The sequence below is a fragment of the Dysidea avara genome, chromosome 10, assembly GCF_963678975.1.
Source record: "Dysidea avara chromosome 10, odDysAvar1.4, whole genome shotgun sequence".
NCBI classification, from domain to species: Eukaryota; Metazoa; Porifera; class Demospongiae; order Dictyoceratida; family Dysideidae; genus Dysidea; species Dysidea avara.
Genome location: NC_089281.1, coordinates 9,398,810 through 9,416,001, shown reverse-complemented (window position 1 = coordinate 9,416,001; position 17,192 = coordinate 9,398,810). Strand labels below are relative to the sequence as shown.

At 37.6% G+C, this 17,192-nt stretch overlaps 2 protein-coding genes across 3 annotated transcripts; one reads left to right on the top strand and one right to left on the bottom strand.

The window, feature by feature from the left end:
* Positions 1–199: 199 nt before the first annotated feature.
* On the bottom strand, positions 200–9,079 carry LOC136236254 (ADP-ribosylation factor-like protein 2). Its single transcript, XM_066026381.1, has 5 exons — positions 8,954–9,079; positions 926–1,036; positions 707–869; positions 513–593; positions 200–455 (listed from the first exon to the last, which is right to left on the bottom strand). Exons 1-5 carry the CDS (start codon positions 9,016–9,018, stop codon positions 321–323), a joined length of 555 nt encoding a protein of 184 aa, XP_065882453.1. The 5' UTR covers positions 9,019–9,079; the 3' UTR covers positions 200–320.
* On the top strand, positions 9,047–17,050 carry LOC136236251 (ribosomal protein S6 kinase-like 1). 2 transcript variants are annotated; one of them, XM_066026378.1, is made up of 16 exons: positions 9,047–9,292; positions 9,402–9,434; positions 9,489–9,606; positions 10,016–10,131; positions 10,181–10,805; positions 10,860–11,153; positions 11,556–11,653; positions 11,738–11,794; positions 11,847–11,963; positions 12,015–12,745; positions 12,803–12,840; positions 12,896–12,985; positions 13,052–13,134; positions 16,655–16,750; positions 16,802–16,832; positions 16,883–17,050. In XM_066026378.1, exons 1-16 carry the CDS (start codon positions 9,155–9,157, stop codon positions 16,978–16,980), a joined length of 2,763 nt encoding a protein of 920 aa, XP_065882450.1. In that variant the 5' UTR covers positions 9,047–9,154; the 3' UTR covers positions 16,981–17,050. The 2 variants fall into 2 exon arrangements, with proteins under 2 accessions (XP_065882450.1, XP_065882449.1); XM_066026377.1 differs by having other exon boundaries at positions 10,181–11,153.
* The last annotated feature ends 142 nt before the right edge of the window (positions 17,051–17,192 follow it).

Below are 17,192 nucleotides of genomic sequence, written 5' to 3'. Positions count from 1 at the left end.
TGAAAAAAGCTAAGAAACAAGAAGGGATCACTGGGGTGGTAAAGTAAACCAAAGATCCTTATTTCGACTCAATACATGCTCCTTCTCATCAAAATTAATCATTTTGATGAACTATATCACACCCACCATTTGCACATGAAGCTTGCTATTAACATCCTTGCTTGAAATAAAGCATTTAATTTTTGCCCTTCACAAAACATGGCATTGAGAAAAATTTTGTTGTCAAATTACAGAGCAAACATCGTGTGGCAAACTAAAGTAGCCTATGTACAATGGACACTGAACATTTACAATAAAAATGTGCATATAATTTATACAAATTAGTCCATAGTAAAAATTCTGGATGCTATGTCTGAGATGATCCAGTCTATTCCATTGACAAGATTTTCACCTGTCACAGCACTACACTGCAATATTTGCCAATGATGTGTCTTGATCATATCCAGTTGTAAACACTGCAAAAGTATGCATGATTTAATAATAGTTGGAAATTGTAAGACTAAGGATCATACTTCCTTGATCTCTTCTGCAGACAAAGAGCCTGGTAGGTCTTGTTTATTAGCAAACACTAGGAGAGTTGCTCCAGCTAATCTCTATATTTACATAATAACAACAATGAGTGGTGCAACATTTTTCTCATCAACTAATTAGTAGGGTATAGTGCTTCACATGTACGTATATTTAATATAATTACTTCACTATTTACCTCTTCCAAAAGTAAAGCATGAAGCTCATCTTTGCAGTCCTGCAGTCTTCTACGATCTGCGCTGTCCACTACCCATATTAGGCCATCTGTACTTTCAAAATAATTCCTCCAGTATGATCTTAGAGACTTCTGACCACCCACATCCCAAAAGTTTAGTTTGAAGCTAATACAAAAACACAATATGTCAATCACATGTATTGGCCTACAAGCTATATATACCTCTTATATTCCAGTGTTTTAATATTAAACCCCAATGTTGGTGATATTATCGAAATATCCTCTCCACTAAATTTCTTTAGAATTGTAGTTTTCCCAGCATTGTCTAAACCACTGTGGTGGTATAGTTAAGTACAATGACCTTAAATTGTAGACAAACATTTAAGATTGACCATGTGAGTACATGGATACAGGCACTAACACACACCCAAACCAATTTCAGGGTGCTGGTTGTATTAAACATCCAACGAGTATCACAATATTACCATGGTAATGAGCCTAATGACAGTATCTACAACTGGTAATCTTCTGTTCACAAAATTGATTATACTAATACAGAATCAATGTAGTATTTAGGAACCAAACAGATACAACAGTTTAATTGGATGGAGCCTTACAGTACTCTCATAGCAGTACTCTCATTGGCAAGATTCAATTACAACAGGTGTCTTTCCTTAGCCTATTGAGGGAGCATTTATAATAGCCTCCACTCCCTCTCCCTTCCCTGTCCCACTCTGATGCATGGAACAAGTTTACTTATTGCACCTCACAAAACCAATGTTATTTCACTAAATCACCATCACATTGCAAGACTATGTAAGTGCAGCTGTGATGCATTCATAGAATGATGCATTCATAGAATAAAGTAATTAATGTCGCAGAAAAGGTCCAGAAAAATTCCAACCTGTTTCTGACAACCATATGTGGTCTCAAGTTTTATTATACAAAGTTGTCCTGGCCAGATCATTTTAAAATGGTAAAGTGGTCTGTTCAAGCTTGTCAACGCAGTGAACTATTTATTAGATAGGGTTGCTCCCGGTGTTTACAACTAAGACAAATAAAGCTTATTACTGTGTTATTAGTAGCTAAGACAAATAAAGCTACTGATGACAATCAGCTATAAGTTATAATCATTCACAAGTTAGCATACAAAATAATAGGTATATAGGTGAGGCACATGCATATTGCTTTATCAAACAATACGGTAGTACCATTTAAGTAGGGATCACCTCAAAATTTTTGCACGGCCGCCCAAAATCTTGTCTTTAAAAATCATCCTAGAAACATTTTATGCGACAAAAATCACCTTTACAGAATAGTACTAGTCCATATAATACATAACACAGCATTAAATATACCAAAATACTTACAGGTGGCCGGATATAGAATTTTTAAATATCACTAAAACCCGAATTTTAGTCTCACTGCCTCACTGATCACAATCGCAAGCTAGGCTAGATGCCAAACAAAGCAGCACATGGTCACCATTTTACGCCACAATAACAAACTCACTAGTGGGATGTGCCTTTTGGGGTTCCGAGGAGTGTAGACCCTCTGCGCCTTGTCTTTTCTTTTATCTTCAATCAGACTGCTTGTCTTCTTCATCCAACAAAATCATATCGAGGTGTTAATTTTCCATATCAACATTTTTCAGCAGCATATTTAGACGCCACAGAATTATTTCAGAGCTGAATTTCAGAAGCACTTCAGTCCTGGCACTACTATAAGAGGTACACTAGCTAGCTAGATATCTGCAACTTCATGACTGGGATCCTGTTCGCGATAGGTTCATGACCACGCCCATCAAATAAAGATCTAGGTGGACTAATAGCGATAGAATACGGAGACCCCACCTCTTAACAATCTAGTTAGCTATTTAATTAACAGTAAACAAGATCACTTATTGGTCTAGCTAGCTGCACAATCCTTGGCTGACTCGAGATATACTCTAATACAACAGTCACTCTAATACAACAGTCATAGAACAGTTACAAGTTACATTGTTCTGGTAGATATATTTTTAAAAGAAAAAGAAGCAAGCACAATATAAAAACAGTATATTATATTATTGTTCTAAAGGAGACTAGTGCCCCTCAGCAACAGCAAGGTCGACAGCTGGAAGCACACAGGGATACTTGGATCTAGAATGCCATCCTGATACACATTATTGAAGAGCGCAGCAAGGAGAACCCCAAACTACAGTGAAGTCAGCCCATGACCGCAGAATATGGGGAAGTCTACTTCTCACTGAGCAAATGGGCAAGGTGTTTATAAGTGATGGTATCTGCCTTCCCCATACCTACAGATGTGGAAAATACAAGTGGACTAATACAAGTTACATTGTAGCTATAGCTGTGCCACAACAACAAAAACTTACAAATTAGTATTTTTAAAAATTGTTAATTTAAAAAGTGGATCTATGCAATAAAAAGTAGTGAAACAAGAGATGAATGATGGTGTTACAGCATAGCTTAGTGGGAAAGTCTCTACTTTGGCACATTAGCTATTATTATTTTGATCAATGCCAAAGTAGGGACTTTCCCACTGAGCTATGCTGTTACACCATCATCCATCTCTTGTTTCACTACTTTTTATTACATGTACATAGATCCCTACTTCATTTTTAAGTTAACAATTTTTTTAAAATACTAGTTACAATACCCGATGCTCTATTAGGATGGTCAACAGTATATTTACCAAGTCCAATTGTTACATATGGGTCATTCCATGTCAAATCAACAAGGAATTTAGGGTCACCTCTTGGATTTTGATGAAACTTAGTGTGTTTGTAGTACCTGTGGTGCTTATCACTCATGCAAATTTTTAGCTCCACTCACACTGTAGTTTCTGATTTATGACCACAGATGTTTGAATATTTCATGAAAAATTGGTTCATCTCTAGTTACAAAATCGACTGTAACTTCACACTGTGTAAATATTCTTAAACACAACTTTCACAGATGGAAGACTGTTGATCGACATTTCCAGTGATCCCTAAATTATGGGATATCTACTTAATTTTGGTTCAAATATACTTTATTGAAAACTTTAATCCTTTATATTTCAAAAAAGGCTGTTTGAAATTCTTTGATTTTTTTGTGAATAATGATTGGGTCATGGTCTATGATTGATAAAACTTTTGTGGTGGGACCACAATGGGCTCAAGAGATATAATGAATTATGCTGTGGTATGGAGTGGAATTTAGTGGTCTATTATTGCTGTATGGGAGTGTACACCTCCAATAACCACTTGCAACAAGGCCATGCCAAGTTTGTCTTACAGAGTGAAGGTGTTTAGGTACAGTGCAATCTGTATTAGTGATCACCTGTATTGAAAGACCACCTATGTACCGCAGTTAATTATTACTTCTAACAAATGGCTTATATCACAAGCACTAGAAACATTATTTCTAACAAATGGCTCCGTCAGGACCTAGACAAGAAGCCAGACTAGTAGTCTGTTTATACAAAATGTTAACAACTAGTTTGACAGTCCTGATTTTTGGTTCAGGAAAATATCGCCATTAGTCAGCAAAACTACGCATGCGCTTACAGGTGTGCCAGTTGCTAAGTGTGTTGTATCTATGTTATCTTGTACTGTTACGTGTGTTTTCTTGTACCTTGTAACTGTCCAGTCAGCACGCTATTATTCTCCCAACAATTTAAGCCTGTTACCAGCTGATACACAACACAACACCAAGCCCGCCTTAATTACGTAATAAAATTTTTGTTTGACAGTCGCTCACTATCCATGCGTGGGCGGAACAAATTACAAAACCTGCTTTAAACCAAACAGGGATAAATAATTTCAACAACTGTGTTGTGTTAGCAATACAACTAATTGTGCTTGTTTGTTTTTACTACAGAACAACGACTGTTCTTGGGTGTGTGGTCTACAATAGAGCGATGTTTTATAAAAACGCGCCGCCAAAAACCAGACTAACAGATTACTAAATCCTTATAATTTCAACACAAGTGGCTAAACAACTAAAATATCTAGATCCTGTGGAAGCGATTTTTTAAGTTACTGGTAGTATAGACGTTTTATTGAACTTTTATTAGTTTTTTCGGGTGAAACAAGCTCTTTAAAGGCTTGTATCCGAGTCACTGGGGAGAAACATGCCAACAACGCTTCCACAGGACCTAACAAATTTAATATACAGTATCACTATGCCCCAGAAAAGCCAATAGAGCCTACAGCTTTTGCTGTATTTGGCGGCGGAAAAACATGGTAGTGACAGCTGGAGCTGAGCGATGTACGGGCTGGCTTACTTGTGTTACTACAACAAATTGTAGTGTTCCACCTGCCTCAAACTACACTGTAGCTACATAAAAACATTAAATATGAAGGGCTTCACCTTCATTTAAAACTTTTCACACTGCTAGACTGGTTTCATAGGCTTCTCAAAAAATATCGATAGGCATTCAAAATTTTGAATGATTGCCCGTGACTATACCGTAACCTTAATGTATAGCACCAAGGTATCCAACCTTTCTAGCAAATCCAAAAATGGTCCTTATTAGACAGGTTGACTTTAAATTACAAATCGGACCACCATGTGTCCATAAACATATCATGTGAACGTTGTGACATCTCTCCAGAAATATCTTCTTTATCAAGTTGAATCCCACTGTAGTGGACTTAGCCCTATTTAAGTTGCGCATGTGACTGCATAGTTATGATGACAGAACGCCTCAAAAGGGATACCTGCACACCTTGATAACCAGGATGTCTGTTGATACTCCCACTCCACTGGTGCACATACCTTTGAACCAAGATACTTCTGTGACCTCTGTAATATGAGCACTTTATTATGGTCCTAGGAATGGAAGGTTTTACCATATACACGCATTACTTGCACCTCAATATATATTATGTGAAATTAATTTATAATTACTTTATATTTGTGACCACTGAAGATCAAGACAAAATTTCATACACATACTCACACAATAAGCAAACCTGTTGACCACATTATCATGTATATTTAATTAACATTTGCCTGCACTGATCTTCAAAGCATAAATGCAAAATGCTTTGAAAAACCATTAATTTTAGTAATTGCAGTACTATAAATCATACATGAGGTGCAAGTAACTGTTAATAATATAAAATTACTCTTGGTACAAGTAATGCATCTACTGTACTGCATACAGTATGACTCTTCTATTCCCTGGACCATTGATAAAGTCTTCATTTTTAAGATACCACAGACTTCTTGGGTCCAAATGTACGTACTTTTATAAAGTGAGATGATGAATGGCTATCAACAGCCCAGGTATCCTTTTGAGGAGGTCTGTTGTACTTATGCAACCATGTATGTAACTTGAATTGTACAGAGTGGGGGCTACATACGTAAGTGCAATATGGCGGGATTAGACTTAATAAATAAGGTATTTCTGAAGAGATGGCACCGCATTCACATGTTTATGGATACATGGTGGTCTCATTCAAAGTCCACCTTCCAATAAGAACCATTTTTGGATTTGCTAGAAAGGGTTGATGCTTTGGTGTTATACAGTGATATCCAATTAAAGAAGTATAAATTAACTACAGCACATAGGTGGTCTTTCAATACAGGTGGTCACTAATACAGATTGCACTGTACCTAAACACCTTCACTCTGTAAGACAAACTTGTGTTCCAAGTGGTTATTGGAGGTGTACACTCCCATACAGCAATAATTGACTACAAAATTCCAATACACACCACAACATAATTCATTATATCTCTTGATCGAGCCCATTAATGTGGTCCCACCACAAAAATTTTATCAATCATAGACCATGACCCAATCATTATTCACAAAAAATTCAAAAAATTTCAAACAGCCTTTTTTGAAATATAAAGGATTAAAGTTTTCTATAAAGTATTGTTGAACCATAGTTAAGTAGACATCCCATAATTTAGGGATCACTGGAAAGGTCGATCAACAGTCTTCCATCTGTGAAAGTTGTGTTTAAGAATATTTACACAGTGTGGAGTTACAGTCGATTTTGTAACTAGAAATGGACCAATTTTTCATGAAATATTCAAACATCTGTGGTCATAAATCAGAAACTACAGTGTGAGTGGAGCTAAAAATTTGCATAAGTGATAAGCACCACAGGTACTACAAACACACCAAGTTTCATCAAAATCCAAGAGGTGACCCTAAATTCCTTGTTGATTTGACATGGAATGACCCATATGGATATGTTAGTTTGACCAGTTGTGTAACTGGATGCCAGTCACTAAATGGGAATTCCATTGCATAACTGGGCATCCTGATGCAAAACCTCAGCTCATTTACCCAATAACATTACTAACTGTACAGAAATTAGCTACCGGTACTTTAAATTTGACAACTGTAAGTATACGAATGGCTAGTGCGAGCATTGGACAGCTATATGCAGTGTATAGCTATAAGCGAGGCTATAGCTTAGGAGGTGTGCTTTGAGATGTATGGTAGCTGAGGCCTTTAAGTGCCGTATATACCTTCTCTTTGCTATTGCTAAACCATTTCCTATTGTTGTGCTCAATGCTGTTGCCATTGCTGTGTTGTAGATACTTGCTTCTTATGCTTACTAAAATACAATTACTGTTCATCAGCTGCTACCTATTACTGTTGTTGACATTACTGTTGCTCATTTTAATACTGCTGCTTTCTGCAGTTGTTTGCTGGTTGTATTACTACTATTGCTTGCCTGCTTGTTAGTTTGCTGCTTCTATTGCTGCTGTTGCAGATAGTAGCTTATAGTTGCTGCTATTATATAGCTTGTTGCTAGCTGCTGCTGCCAGATTGCTTCTGCCTGCAACTGCCTGTTGTTGCTGTATGCAGTTGGTTGCTGCTTGTAATTTATTGCTAACTACTATACAATGCTTCATACAATGCTTCATGCAGCTTGCTGCTGCTGTTAGTAACTTGCTGCTGCTGTTAGTAACTTGCTGCAGCTGTTTGAGTTTGTTGCTGCTTACTGCTTCCTACAGATGTTTGCAATTCAGCTACCTGTTACTTGAAACTTGCTGTAGAAGCTGCTTGTAGCTTGCTGTTTCTTGCAGCAGGTAATCTTGCAACAGGTTGCCTGCTGCTTGTAATTTATTACTACCTATATAGCTTACCCGTGTGTAAAAATAACATTTATTTGCTCAGTTACATAATCGGTTGACCCGTATATTTATCTGGACTTCTGGTTGTGCAACCAGGCAAAGCCGTGCATATCATATGCACTCAATGGTAACTATAAGCCACTGCAACGCTTGGGTGATAGTATCAGTGGCAAATTCAAGGAGGGGGGGGGGCAAGTGCCCCCCACCCCTCCCAAAAAAAATCTTAGACTTTACAAGATTGAGATACTCTAATACAGCAGTCAGTCAAATACTCTAATAGAACAGTCACCGTGCACACATAACAATATTGAGAATCCTGCTGAATATGAAAACTAACATCTGCAACACTATCCCATGCATGGGCACACTTAGCCTGCTAGGAATATTTTGTAAATGAAATGCACATGGTCTTGTACAACTTTTAATCTAGTCCACTTAGGAAGCAGTATGATTTAGACATTTGTGCATAAATTTGTCTGAAAAATATAAAAGTTATAGCTTCTGGGGGGTGAGCTCCCCAGACTCTCTCTTCTGTACACCTACTACCCAGGTGCACCTCCCTTTTTTAAACCCTGGATCCGCCCTGGGAATAGTGCATGATGTCTTTACTCTCTAGGGGGGCTAGGTCCCATTGTGCACATGAGCCCAACTCAGATAGTCCATTATATTCCCCACTCAACTTTATGGTAGGCCACTCATCTCACTTAAAAACTGGACCAATTATAGTGGTAAACATTAGACTTGAACATTAGGAATGACAAATGTTTTATGTGTCACACTGCACTGGCTTGATTTTCATTACGCATCTAAAAATCATATTGCCTCATCCCACCTCCCCCTGCCGGGTGTAGGTGAGGCTTTACAGAGAGGAATTTGCACAAAACTGCTGCCCCACCATGGGACATTTGATAAACACCCAAGTATGTATCATTGCATCAAATCCTTCCATTGCATCTGGGGTTTATGGTGGGGATTTGACATGCTAGGTTTGCCCTACTATGGAGCATTAGACATCTGAGTGTGTCAAATTCCATATACACCGGGGGGAAGGGGGTTGTATAGTAATACAGTGGGGAAATATTTTCATTGAACATTTCCTGCTTTGGACAGTACGAGCACAGATTGTATAGGACGCCCTCTTATACTATTTCAAAGGATACAGTATCAGCAACCGCATTTCTTTTTCCTTCTGCTTCATCTTTTTCAGAATAGTCAACAACCCCATCTCTGGATCCTCCTTTCAGAGATGGAGTGCGATTTATTTAGAATAATTGCTGAGTGGGCGGGTGTGCTTGAGCGTGAGTGTGTACTTGGTTCTCGACTTGATTAAGCAGTCACCTAGGCAGTCACCCACTATATTAATGTCTTCTGACAAAAGAAGGAAGACTTCGCTGTCAAAAAAGCATCCTTTATTCGGAACTATAGTAAAGAAGTCGTTTACAATTGATTTGCACCAAAAGTCAAGCAGTGGTGTGACGTTATACAGAGTAGTGTTTAAGGTGAGTTGCATAGGTAGCTCGGAGTAGCTGAAGTATTAGTACCATATGCATGTACAGTTTGTTAATATAAATAGTAATACATTACAGTCGTTTGTGTTGTACCGTCTAGGTAATTGATAAACAAACTCAAGAAGAGCAATATGTAAGTATACAGAGTACGTATCTGTACAATTGTGACCTTGGCTTTATTTTCTAGTGCTATGCTTGGCAACGATTCAAAAATTTCCAAATATTGTCCAAAAAATTTGAGGAGATTCACAAACTCAGAGGGGATCCAAGTAAACTTCCACAACTAATAAGTGCTAGTTATTTTGGTAAGAGCATTTCCCCATAGAGGGTTTTTTGCACACACAAAAAAATGTGGCGAAAACACTTAACAGCCATTGCTAGTCTGAGGCATATTTTTGAATGGTTCAGAATGGGGTAGATCACCTTGAGTCACCCACTGTTTGTACAGTATCTCTATCAGAGGGGTTAGAAACAAATAGTTAAAGGCAGACAAGCACAATATTACATTTGAGTTGATTATTTAACAATATTAATGCTTTGTTGATGTTTGACACGGCTGTCCTAATCTATACAGTCAACTAACTTATCTATGCCAAACCACTGAGAATAGCTGTAGCCTTCACCTTTGGAGCTCACAAATGCCTGATAAGCAACAGTTGTTAAGATGTGTCTCACATGCAATCCCTCTGTTTAGAATTAATTATGACTCTGTAGATCGCTTTAAACCTGATGTAATCGAGGAAAGGAAAAAATCATGTGTTGAAATACTTCAGGCTGCTAGCAGTCTACACCACCTTGCTAAGAGTGACACTCTGATTGAATTTTTGCAGGTTTGCAAATGATATGCCTACTGTATATGTTGTGCACAATGTTTAATAGGGTTATAAGTTTTTCGATCCACACTCCCGAAATCAAAGTATTTCTGAAATCTCTGTGTCATCAATTGATACTCTAACAATGGACGCACCCATTCCTATAGACAACCTATCTGCTGATGATGACAATGAAGTGCTTGCAACTTCTAATCCATGGGAATCTAAAGAGCCAGTACTTACTAGCAATACTAACTTCAATAGTGGTGACAACTTAATTCAGTTGAGCTCTTCCAATGAAGACCATCAAGAAAGTAACACTCTTTTAGTTGTAGATAGCTCACAGAAATCACTTGATGACAGTCATCTTACAATACAGTCACAGACTCCAGCCAGCATGTGCAGTTCAGATGATGAAGACAAGAGTCTAACTGAAACATATGCTAAAAAACTGCTTAGCACTTCACTAGAAGGTACAGAATGGAACACTTCAGTTAGTTTAACACCAAAAGGTAGTGACACTGAAGAAGATGGTGCACCTCATAATCATGCACAGCACCCAGTCACTGTCAGTCCTATCCCTGATGATTCTACTGTTGCAGTTTCTTCGTCCAGCACTAAAGAATCTTCCTCTGTGCCTTCATGGTGGAATAGTGCCTTACAAGAAACTGATGAACTTGCTAAATTAGATGCCACTGAAAATGATGTAGTTTCAGCGAGGGTTTCTGTGACCAGTGTATCTGATAATCAAAACTCATTGGATAGTAAAGATTATGCAACTACTAAACCCCTACAATTAGAGGGGTTAAATCCCCAGCAACCAGTTGAATCAATTATACATCATCATCCTTCAATAGCAGAACAGTTTTCTTTGAATGCACCCTTATCGCCTGATGTGGACACTTCATCTCCTGAAGCCTATTTACTGCAGTCAGGGCAGATGATAAGAGAGGCACTTGAGCTTGAAAGAAGAGGCCATTATTTACAAGCTTTTGAAACACTAAAGTCTGGAGTGGGACTTCTGCTGAGGGGAGTTCAAAGTATGTGTGTAAATTTTTTTTTTCTGGGTATGTCCTTAAGTCAACTGATTTTTTTATAATACAAGTGGTCCCCAGTACTTTCGAGTTTGGAGCGTGTTTGCTGGAGATGACATATGTAGAAATTATGAGTGGATTGAATATTGTAAGATACCAATACCTAGATTTTTTTGAGTTTAGTAAATACCCACCTTTTAGAATAGTATTTTGTACTAGTTTAATGTATCTCTACACCAAAACTTCTTGCTTTGTGCTTTTAAAATCTCTGTATAACCCCTGCTCTATATCGATTCACTCCTAGTATTGAAAAATCCCAAATTTGTATGCACACACATGGCTCAGTAACACCTGCAAAAGTACATGCACATATGAGATATATGTGTAGTAAATTCTATTACATTGTAGCTGACGAAGATGCAAGTAGGAGAGAGGCTGTTAGGAAAAAGACTGGTGGATATTTGCGACATGCTGAGAAGATTTACAATCAACACCTTGCTAATAAGGTGCGTGTAAATTTTATTATACAGTAGCAGAACTGCTAGCATGTTTCTGTTACATGTTTTGTTTATCTTAATTTTGTTCCTTAGGAGTCATCAAAACCTCACTATATTGGTGACTTTAAGGTGATAGGACTCCTTAAGAAGGTATGTTTATATGTACACAGCAGTTTCTTTGAAATTTGAATCTGCGTTGCAGTGTATGTTAGTGAAAAGTAAGCACAGTGGGGAGAAGTTTATAGTAAAGACACTTCATAAGAATTTGGTCACTAGAAGAGTTGGAAAGACAAATAAACCAGCTAAGAACAGATCATCTGTGAGTCTGGTAACTCTGCACTTCATCTTTTATGTAGTTTTTACACTGTAGTTTCCTTGCCCTTTCATGGTAAAACTGCTACATCATTATGAAACTACCAGCAGTATCTACTTGCTATTGGAATATGTTACTGGAGGAACTATCTTAGATGTGCTTAAAGCTGAGAAAGACCGCTTTGAGAGACGAAAATCTGGAATCAGCACTCCTCTTAATCTTTCACTGGACCCAGTAGATGATAGTTATATTAATGAAGATGACAAAGTTATGGATGAAGAATTATTGAAAGAATTATCCTTTGCACCAGCAACATCTCAGCCAGTGGATGAACAACTTTTACCACCAGCAGATGAGCAAGTTTCAGAACACTCAAGTGATGAAGAAAAATCTGTGACCTCTTTGACAGAACTACGTGATGCCCTTGAGGAATCGGGAGTGGACACAAGTTGTCTTGATGAAGAGAGACCGCCTCCATCCCCAATACCCCTCACTACCATTGAACCACCTACCCCTACAACACCTGGTGCTGATAAAGTACCACCTTCAGTTGTTGATGATTTTGATAAACTGGTCACTACTGACAGTGACAAATCTGACAAGGAAAAGTCTCCTCCAAGTGAGGAAAAGGAACCCTTTCGGAAGTACTCCCCTGGTTCAGTAAGGAAGAAATTGGAAGAATTTGAATTGACTGAACTAGATGTGCACCTTGAGGGTTTTATTAGGAAGTGGGTAGGGCAAGTGGTTGTTGCACTTGAGCACTTACATTCACAAGGAGTGGTATGCAGGTAAATCAGCATTGCATGCATGTATATGTAGAGAAATATGTGAGACTGTGATTTTAGAGACCTTCATCCAGAAAACATTTTGATCTCAGAAAATGGTGAATAATATACATTCTGAAACAGGTTCTGTATTTGTATTTAATTTACTTTTAGGTAATGTGAAATTAACTTATTTCGGTAACTGGGACCATGTCCAGCCTCAAGCTGATTCACGGTTGGCAGATCATTTATATTTAGCACCAGGTACATGCAGCACCTCTACATTCCTTTAATTCAGGTTTATAACTCTTACGTATGTAATTTTGATAGAGATATGTGGAGTGGGTAAAGCCATACCACTGGTGGACTGGTGGAGTTTAGGAGTCATTTTGTATGAACTACTCACTGGCCTAGTAAGTAATTGTTGCTAAAAGTAATGATTTTTTTATGACCGCCAAAACTATTTAATGATTCACTGCATTTATATCACACAAGAATGCAACTTGCGACAGTCCCAAGAATTTTTGTGGTTCATTAAGTAAGGCTTTTACAACTACACTGTATGCATGTGCAAACTCACACATACTCTGTAGTCTTAATTCTGTCTGACAGAAAGTTGCACTGCAATCTTGTAAGTTACACCCTTGCCCTTCCCTTTTGTTGCCCTTCCCTAGTGTAGACTACTTAGTTATATATCATTCAAATCTTTTTAGTATGCTTATACCAACATGGATGAATAGATGATTACATATTGTTACCTGCAGTAGTGTGCAACCATGTTCTGGTGTTTGTAGGAACATGCCTTTTTTCATGATAGATACATTGGCTGGTTTAATGCATGAATGCTATAGTGTGTCTACGTGCTATAGCACAAAGACACCATATGGCATCCTTAGCAGTTAGGATATATGACTGGATCTGCAAAAACCCGGCATAATGGTGCTAGCTTAAATTTACAGTATATACCATTGATTATAGTGGATAAAATACTTGTATTTCAAAAAAAAACTGTAAACCTTTTTTCTTTGTGAAGAAAAAGTCAACTTGGATATAATCTTATTCGCCTGAGTTCAAATAATCTTTTGTGTATACCAATGGATACATGAGTTATGGGCATTTATACATCACTTTGAAGAGATCATATGCGATTGATCTTTCTTCACTGATTTTGTCTCTGTGTGTAGTGAAGAAGGCAATACAAGGAAAAACTTAGCCAGCAATGAATTCCCCTAATGGCAAATACAATGGTGCAAGTTGTAGCTATATCATTACATTCATAAGTTACAGCTGTTTTTGTAAGCACCTGTAATTTATTTTCCCTATAGTTCCTGTCAAATCGATCTTTTGGTTGTTGCTACTTTGTAGGGCTGTAAATTCCAAATAGTATTGGCAGTAAAAAATTAAAAATGAAGTAGGGATCTATGCAATAAAAAGTAGTGAAACAAGAGATGAATGATAGCATTACAGCATAGCTTGGTGGGAAAGACCCTACTTTGGTACATTAGCTATAACAATTATTTTGTTCAATGCCAAAGTAGGGACTTCCATCGTTCTATGCTGTAATACCATCATTCATCTCTTTTTTTCACTACTTTTTATTGCATAGATCCCTACTTCATGTTTAAATTAACAATTTTCTAGTTTTAGTTTTTTTGTAGTAGCACAGCTAGCTACAGTGTAACCTGTGACTGTTCTATTAGAATATCACATATGACTGTTGTATTATAGAGTGTAGAGTGAATGTTGTAGTAGAGTATCGCGAGTCAGCCAAGAGGTGTGCAGCTAACTAGACCAATAAGGGGTGAAGTCATCTTGTTTACTGTTAAGCAAATAGTTAGATTGTAAGAGGTGTGCATGGTCTCCATACTCTGTCGCTATTAGTCCACCTAGATCTTTATTATTTGATGGGTGTGGTCGTGAACTTTATCACGAACGGGATCCCAATCATGAAGTTGGATATCTAGCTAGTATCATACAGTACGATAGTACTGTATAGTAGGGACCACCGTAGACGTGGCCCACGAAATAACACCACCCAAAAGGCAGCCTCAATTTTCCCTGACGACAATGATGCAGTATTGGTTAAGTAAAACTAAGCCCAAACAAGCTTTCAGATCAACCAGAAACTCTTTCACCAAGTTGCTATGGAATTTTTTTTTTTACATTATTTAACGGAATTTTCTACTGACTGACTGCCTGACTGACTGAGTGATGCCTTCAGACAAGCATAACTCTAAGGCTACGGGCTTGATTTTTTACTGTTCGATGTTGCTTCAGCCCGAGAGGTGCCTTTTGGCATACCGCAGTACGTACAATGCATTCTTCATAGACTTACCAGTGTCCTCCTTTGTGTCCCATTCATCTTTGCTGACGGCTGTCGATTTGGCGATAGCACGTGATGGCTTCCCTTCATATTGAAAATCGTCCGTGTTTTTCATAGTGGCTATTTTGATTGCAGAGGTGCTTTTTGAACAGTTCTTGATTCGTACTGCTCTGTAACGGATTGAACATAGCCAACAACAAAGCGTAATGGATACTTCACTTTTCAGACAATAATTGATATAACTGGGGCACACAGCGCCATTTCTTTCTTTTGGTATGCGTGGATTGCAGAGGTGCTTTCTAGCAGTTCTTGATTCGTAATACTGCGTAATGGGTTGAACATAGCTGACAACGAAGCATAATAGATACTTCACTTTTCAGACGATAATTGATATTGCTGGGGCACATGGCACCATTTCAGATGCGGTATACATGGATTCACCAGTCATAATAATTATTTACAAAAAAAGTTAACAAACAAGTACACAAAAAATTTGGAATTTTCAACTAGAATAGGGACCATAGCACATCGATAAAAGGTACTGAAACAAACCGGAGTAGTGCATGATATTAAATCAAAAAGAAGTGTTACATCCCTACTGTGCATTTTTATTATGGTATCTTGAGCATATACACCTGTAGCACTTCTTATTGTTTTACTGTGATTTAGTATCATGCCAGCTTGTTTCAGTACTTTTTATCAATGTGCTATGGTCCCTACTCTAGTTGAAAATTCCAATTATTTTTGTGTACTTGTACCTCTTATATAGTAGCATCAGGACTGAAGCGCTTCTGAAGTCCAGCTCTGAAATAATTCTGTGGCATCTAAATATGCTGCTGAAAGAACATGTTGATACGAAAATTAATGCCTAGATATGGTTTCGTTGGATGAAGAAGACAAGCAGCCTGATTGAAGATAAAAGAACAGACAAGGCACAGAGGGCCTACACTCATCAGAACCCCAAAAGGGACATCCCACTGGTCAGTTTGTTACTGTGGTGTAAAATGGTGGCCATGCACTACTTCGTTTGGCCTCTAGGCTTGCAAATGGTAGTGAGGCAGACTAAATTTTGAGTTTCGGCAATTTAAAAAAAATCTTTATTCGGTTACCAGTGTTTTCTTGTTTTCAATGTGTATTTCGTGTTAAATGGACTAATATTATTCTGCAAAAGTGATTTTTGTCATGTAATGTTTCTCTAGTATGATTTTTAAAGGCGGTAATATTGGCGGTGTGCGTCACTTTGGGGCGATCCCTACTTAAAGAGTACCATCGTACTGTTTGATACAAAATTGAAATTTCTCTGGGGAGCATAGATTTGGCTATGTAGATTATATATAAATATTCAATAATGATAAAGAATTTGGAGAATACACCATTATGCTGGATTTTTGCAGATCCAGTTGCATATAGCAAGTAAAATTTTGCAGTGGAATGTCAATTTTTCCTTTGGTTATATAACTATCTGCACGTCATTTAACTGACCATTTTTATCCTCTGTGTGTAAATCCAACGCTCATTTTTATTACACTGCACTAGACTTGTTATTTTCTGCTAGTACACATCATCAAATTCACTGTACATGTGTTATACCTACCCTGTACACCTACTAGTCACTGACTTCTTGCCATCCTGGCGGATTAAGCAGCCATTGTGACCTAGAAATACCAGCCACAGTGTCTGTAGAAGCTCGTTCGTTATTAACTCAAGTAAGTGCAATTCATATTCTGTAAGTATAGCATAATAAATTCTTGCTACAGTTATTGCAAGTGAATCCAAAGGAACGATTAGGTAAGAATATGCCGCCTTAAGCATGTAGATATTCAGTTTGTCTAATATAGGCAGTAGTATGGATGGAGCAGGTGACATTAAGTCTCATCCCTTCTTTGCTGGTTTTGACTGGTCAACAGCCATACAACCAATAAATGAAAATGATTGATAATTTTTTTAGATTTCTGTACATGCATGTACAGTGTATACAATAATGAATAATATTGCATTGTAGCATATCAGCTTGACAACTATCTTTATTGATCAGTAGCCATGAGGGATGCATTGATTATGGTGATTCAAATGTTGGCATAAGGATAATGGAGTACAGAAAGCAAAAAATATAGATATAAATCAAGAGGTAGTACATAGCTCTAACAA

What these genes read in the sequence shown, in the direction of transcription:
- LOC136236254 (XM_066026381.1), bottom strand. Translation starts at nt 9,018, where the DNA reads ATGGGGTTGTTGACTATTCTGAAAAAGATGAAGCAGAAGGAAAAAGAA. An exon ending in AAAACACTGGAATATAAGAG is followed by an intron (nt 870 to 925) that starts GTATATATAGCT and finishes TTTTTGTATTAG; the next exon opens with CTTCAAACTAAACTTTTGGG. An exon ending in CTGCAGAAGAGATCAAGGAA is followed by an intron (nt 456 to 512) that starts GTATGATCCTTA and finishes ATACTTTTGCAG; the next exon opens with TGTTTACAACTGGATATGAT.
- LOC136236251 (XM_066026377.1), top strand. Translation starts at nt 9,155, where the DNA reads ATGTCTTCTGACAAAAGAAGGAAGACTTCGCTGTCAAAAAAGCATCCT. An exon ending in ATCAACACCTTGCTAATAAG is followed by an intron (nt 11,654 to 11,737) that starts GTGCGTGTAAAT and finishes TTTGTTCCTTAG; the next exon opens with GAGTCATCAAAACCTCACTA. An exon ending in CTCGTTCGTTATTAACTCAA is followed by an intron (nt 16,751 to 16,801) that starts GTAAGTGCAATT and finishes TTCTTGCTACAG; the next exon opens with TTATTGCAAGTGAATCCAAA.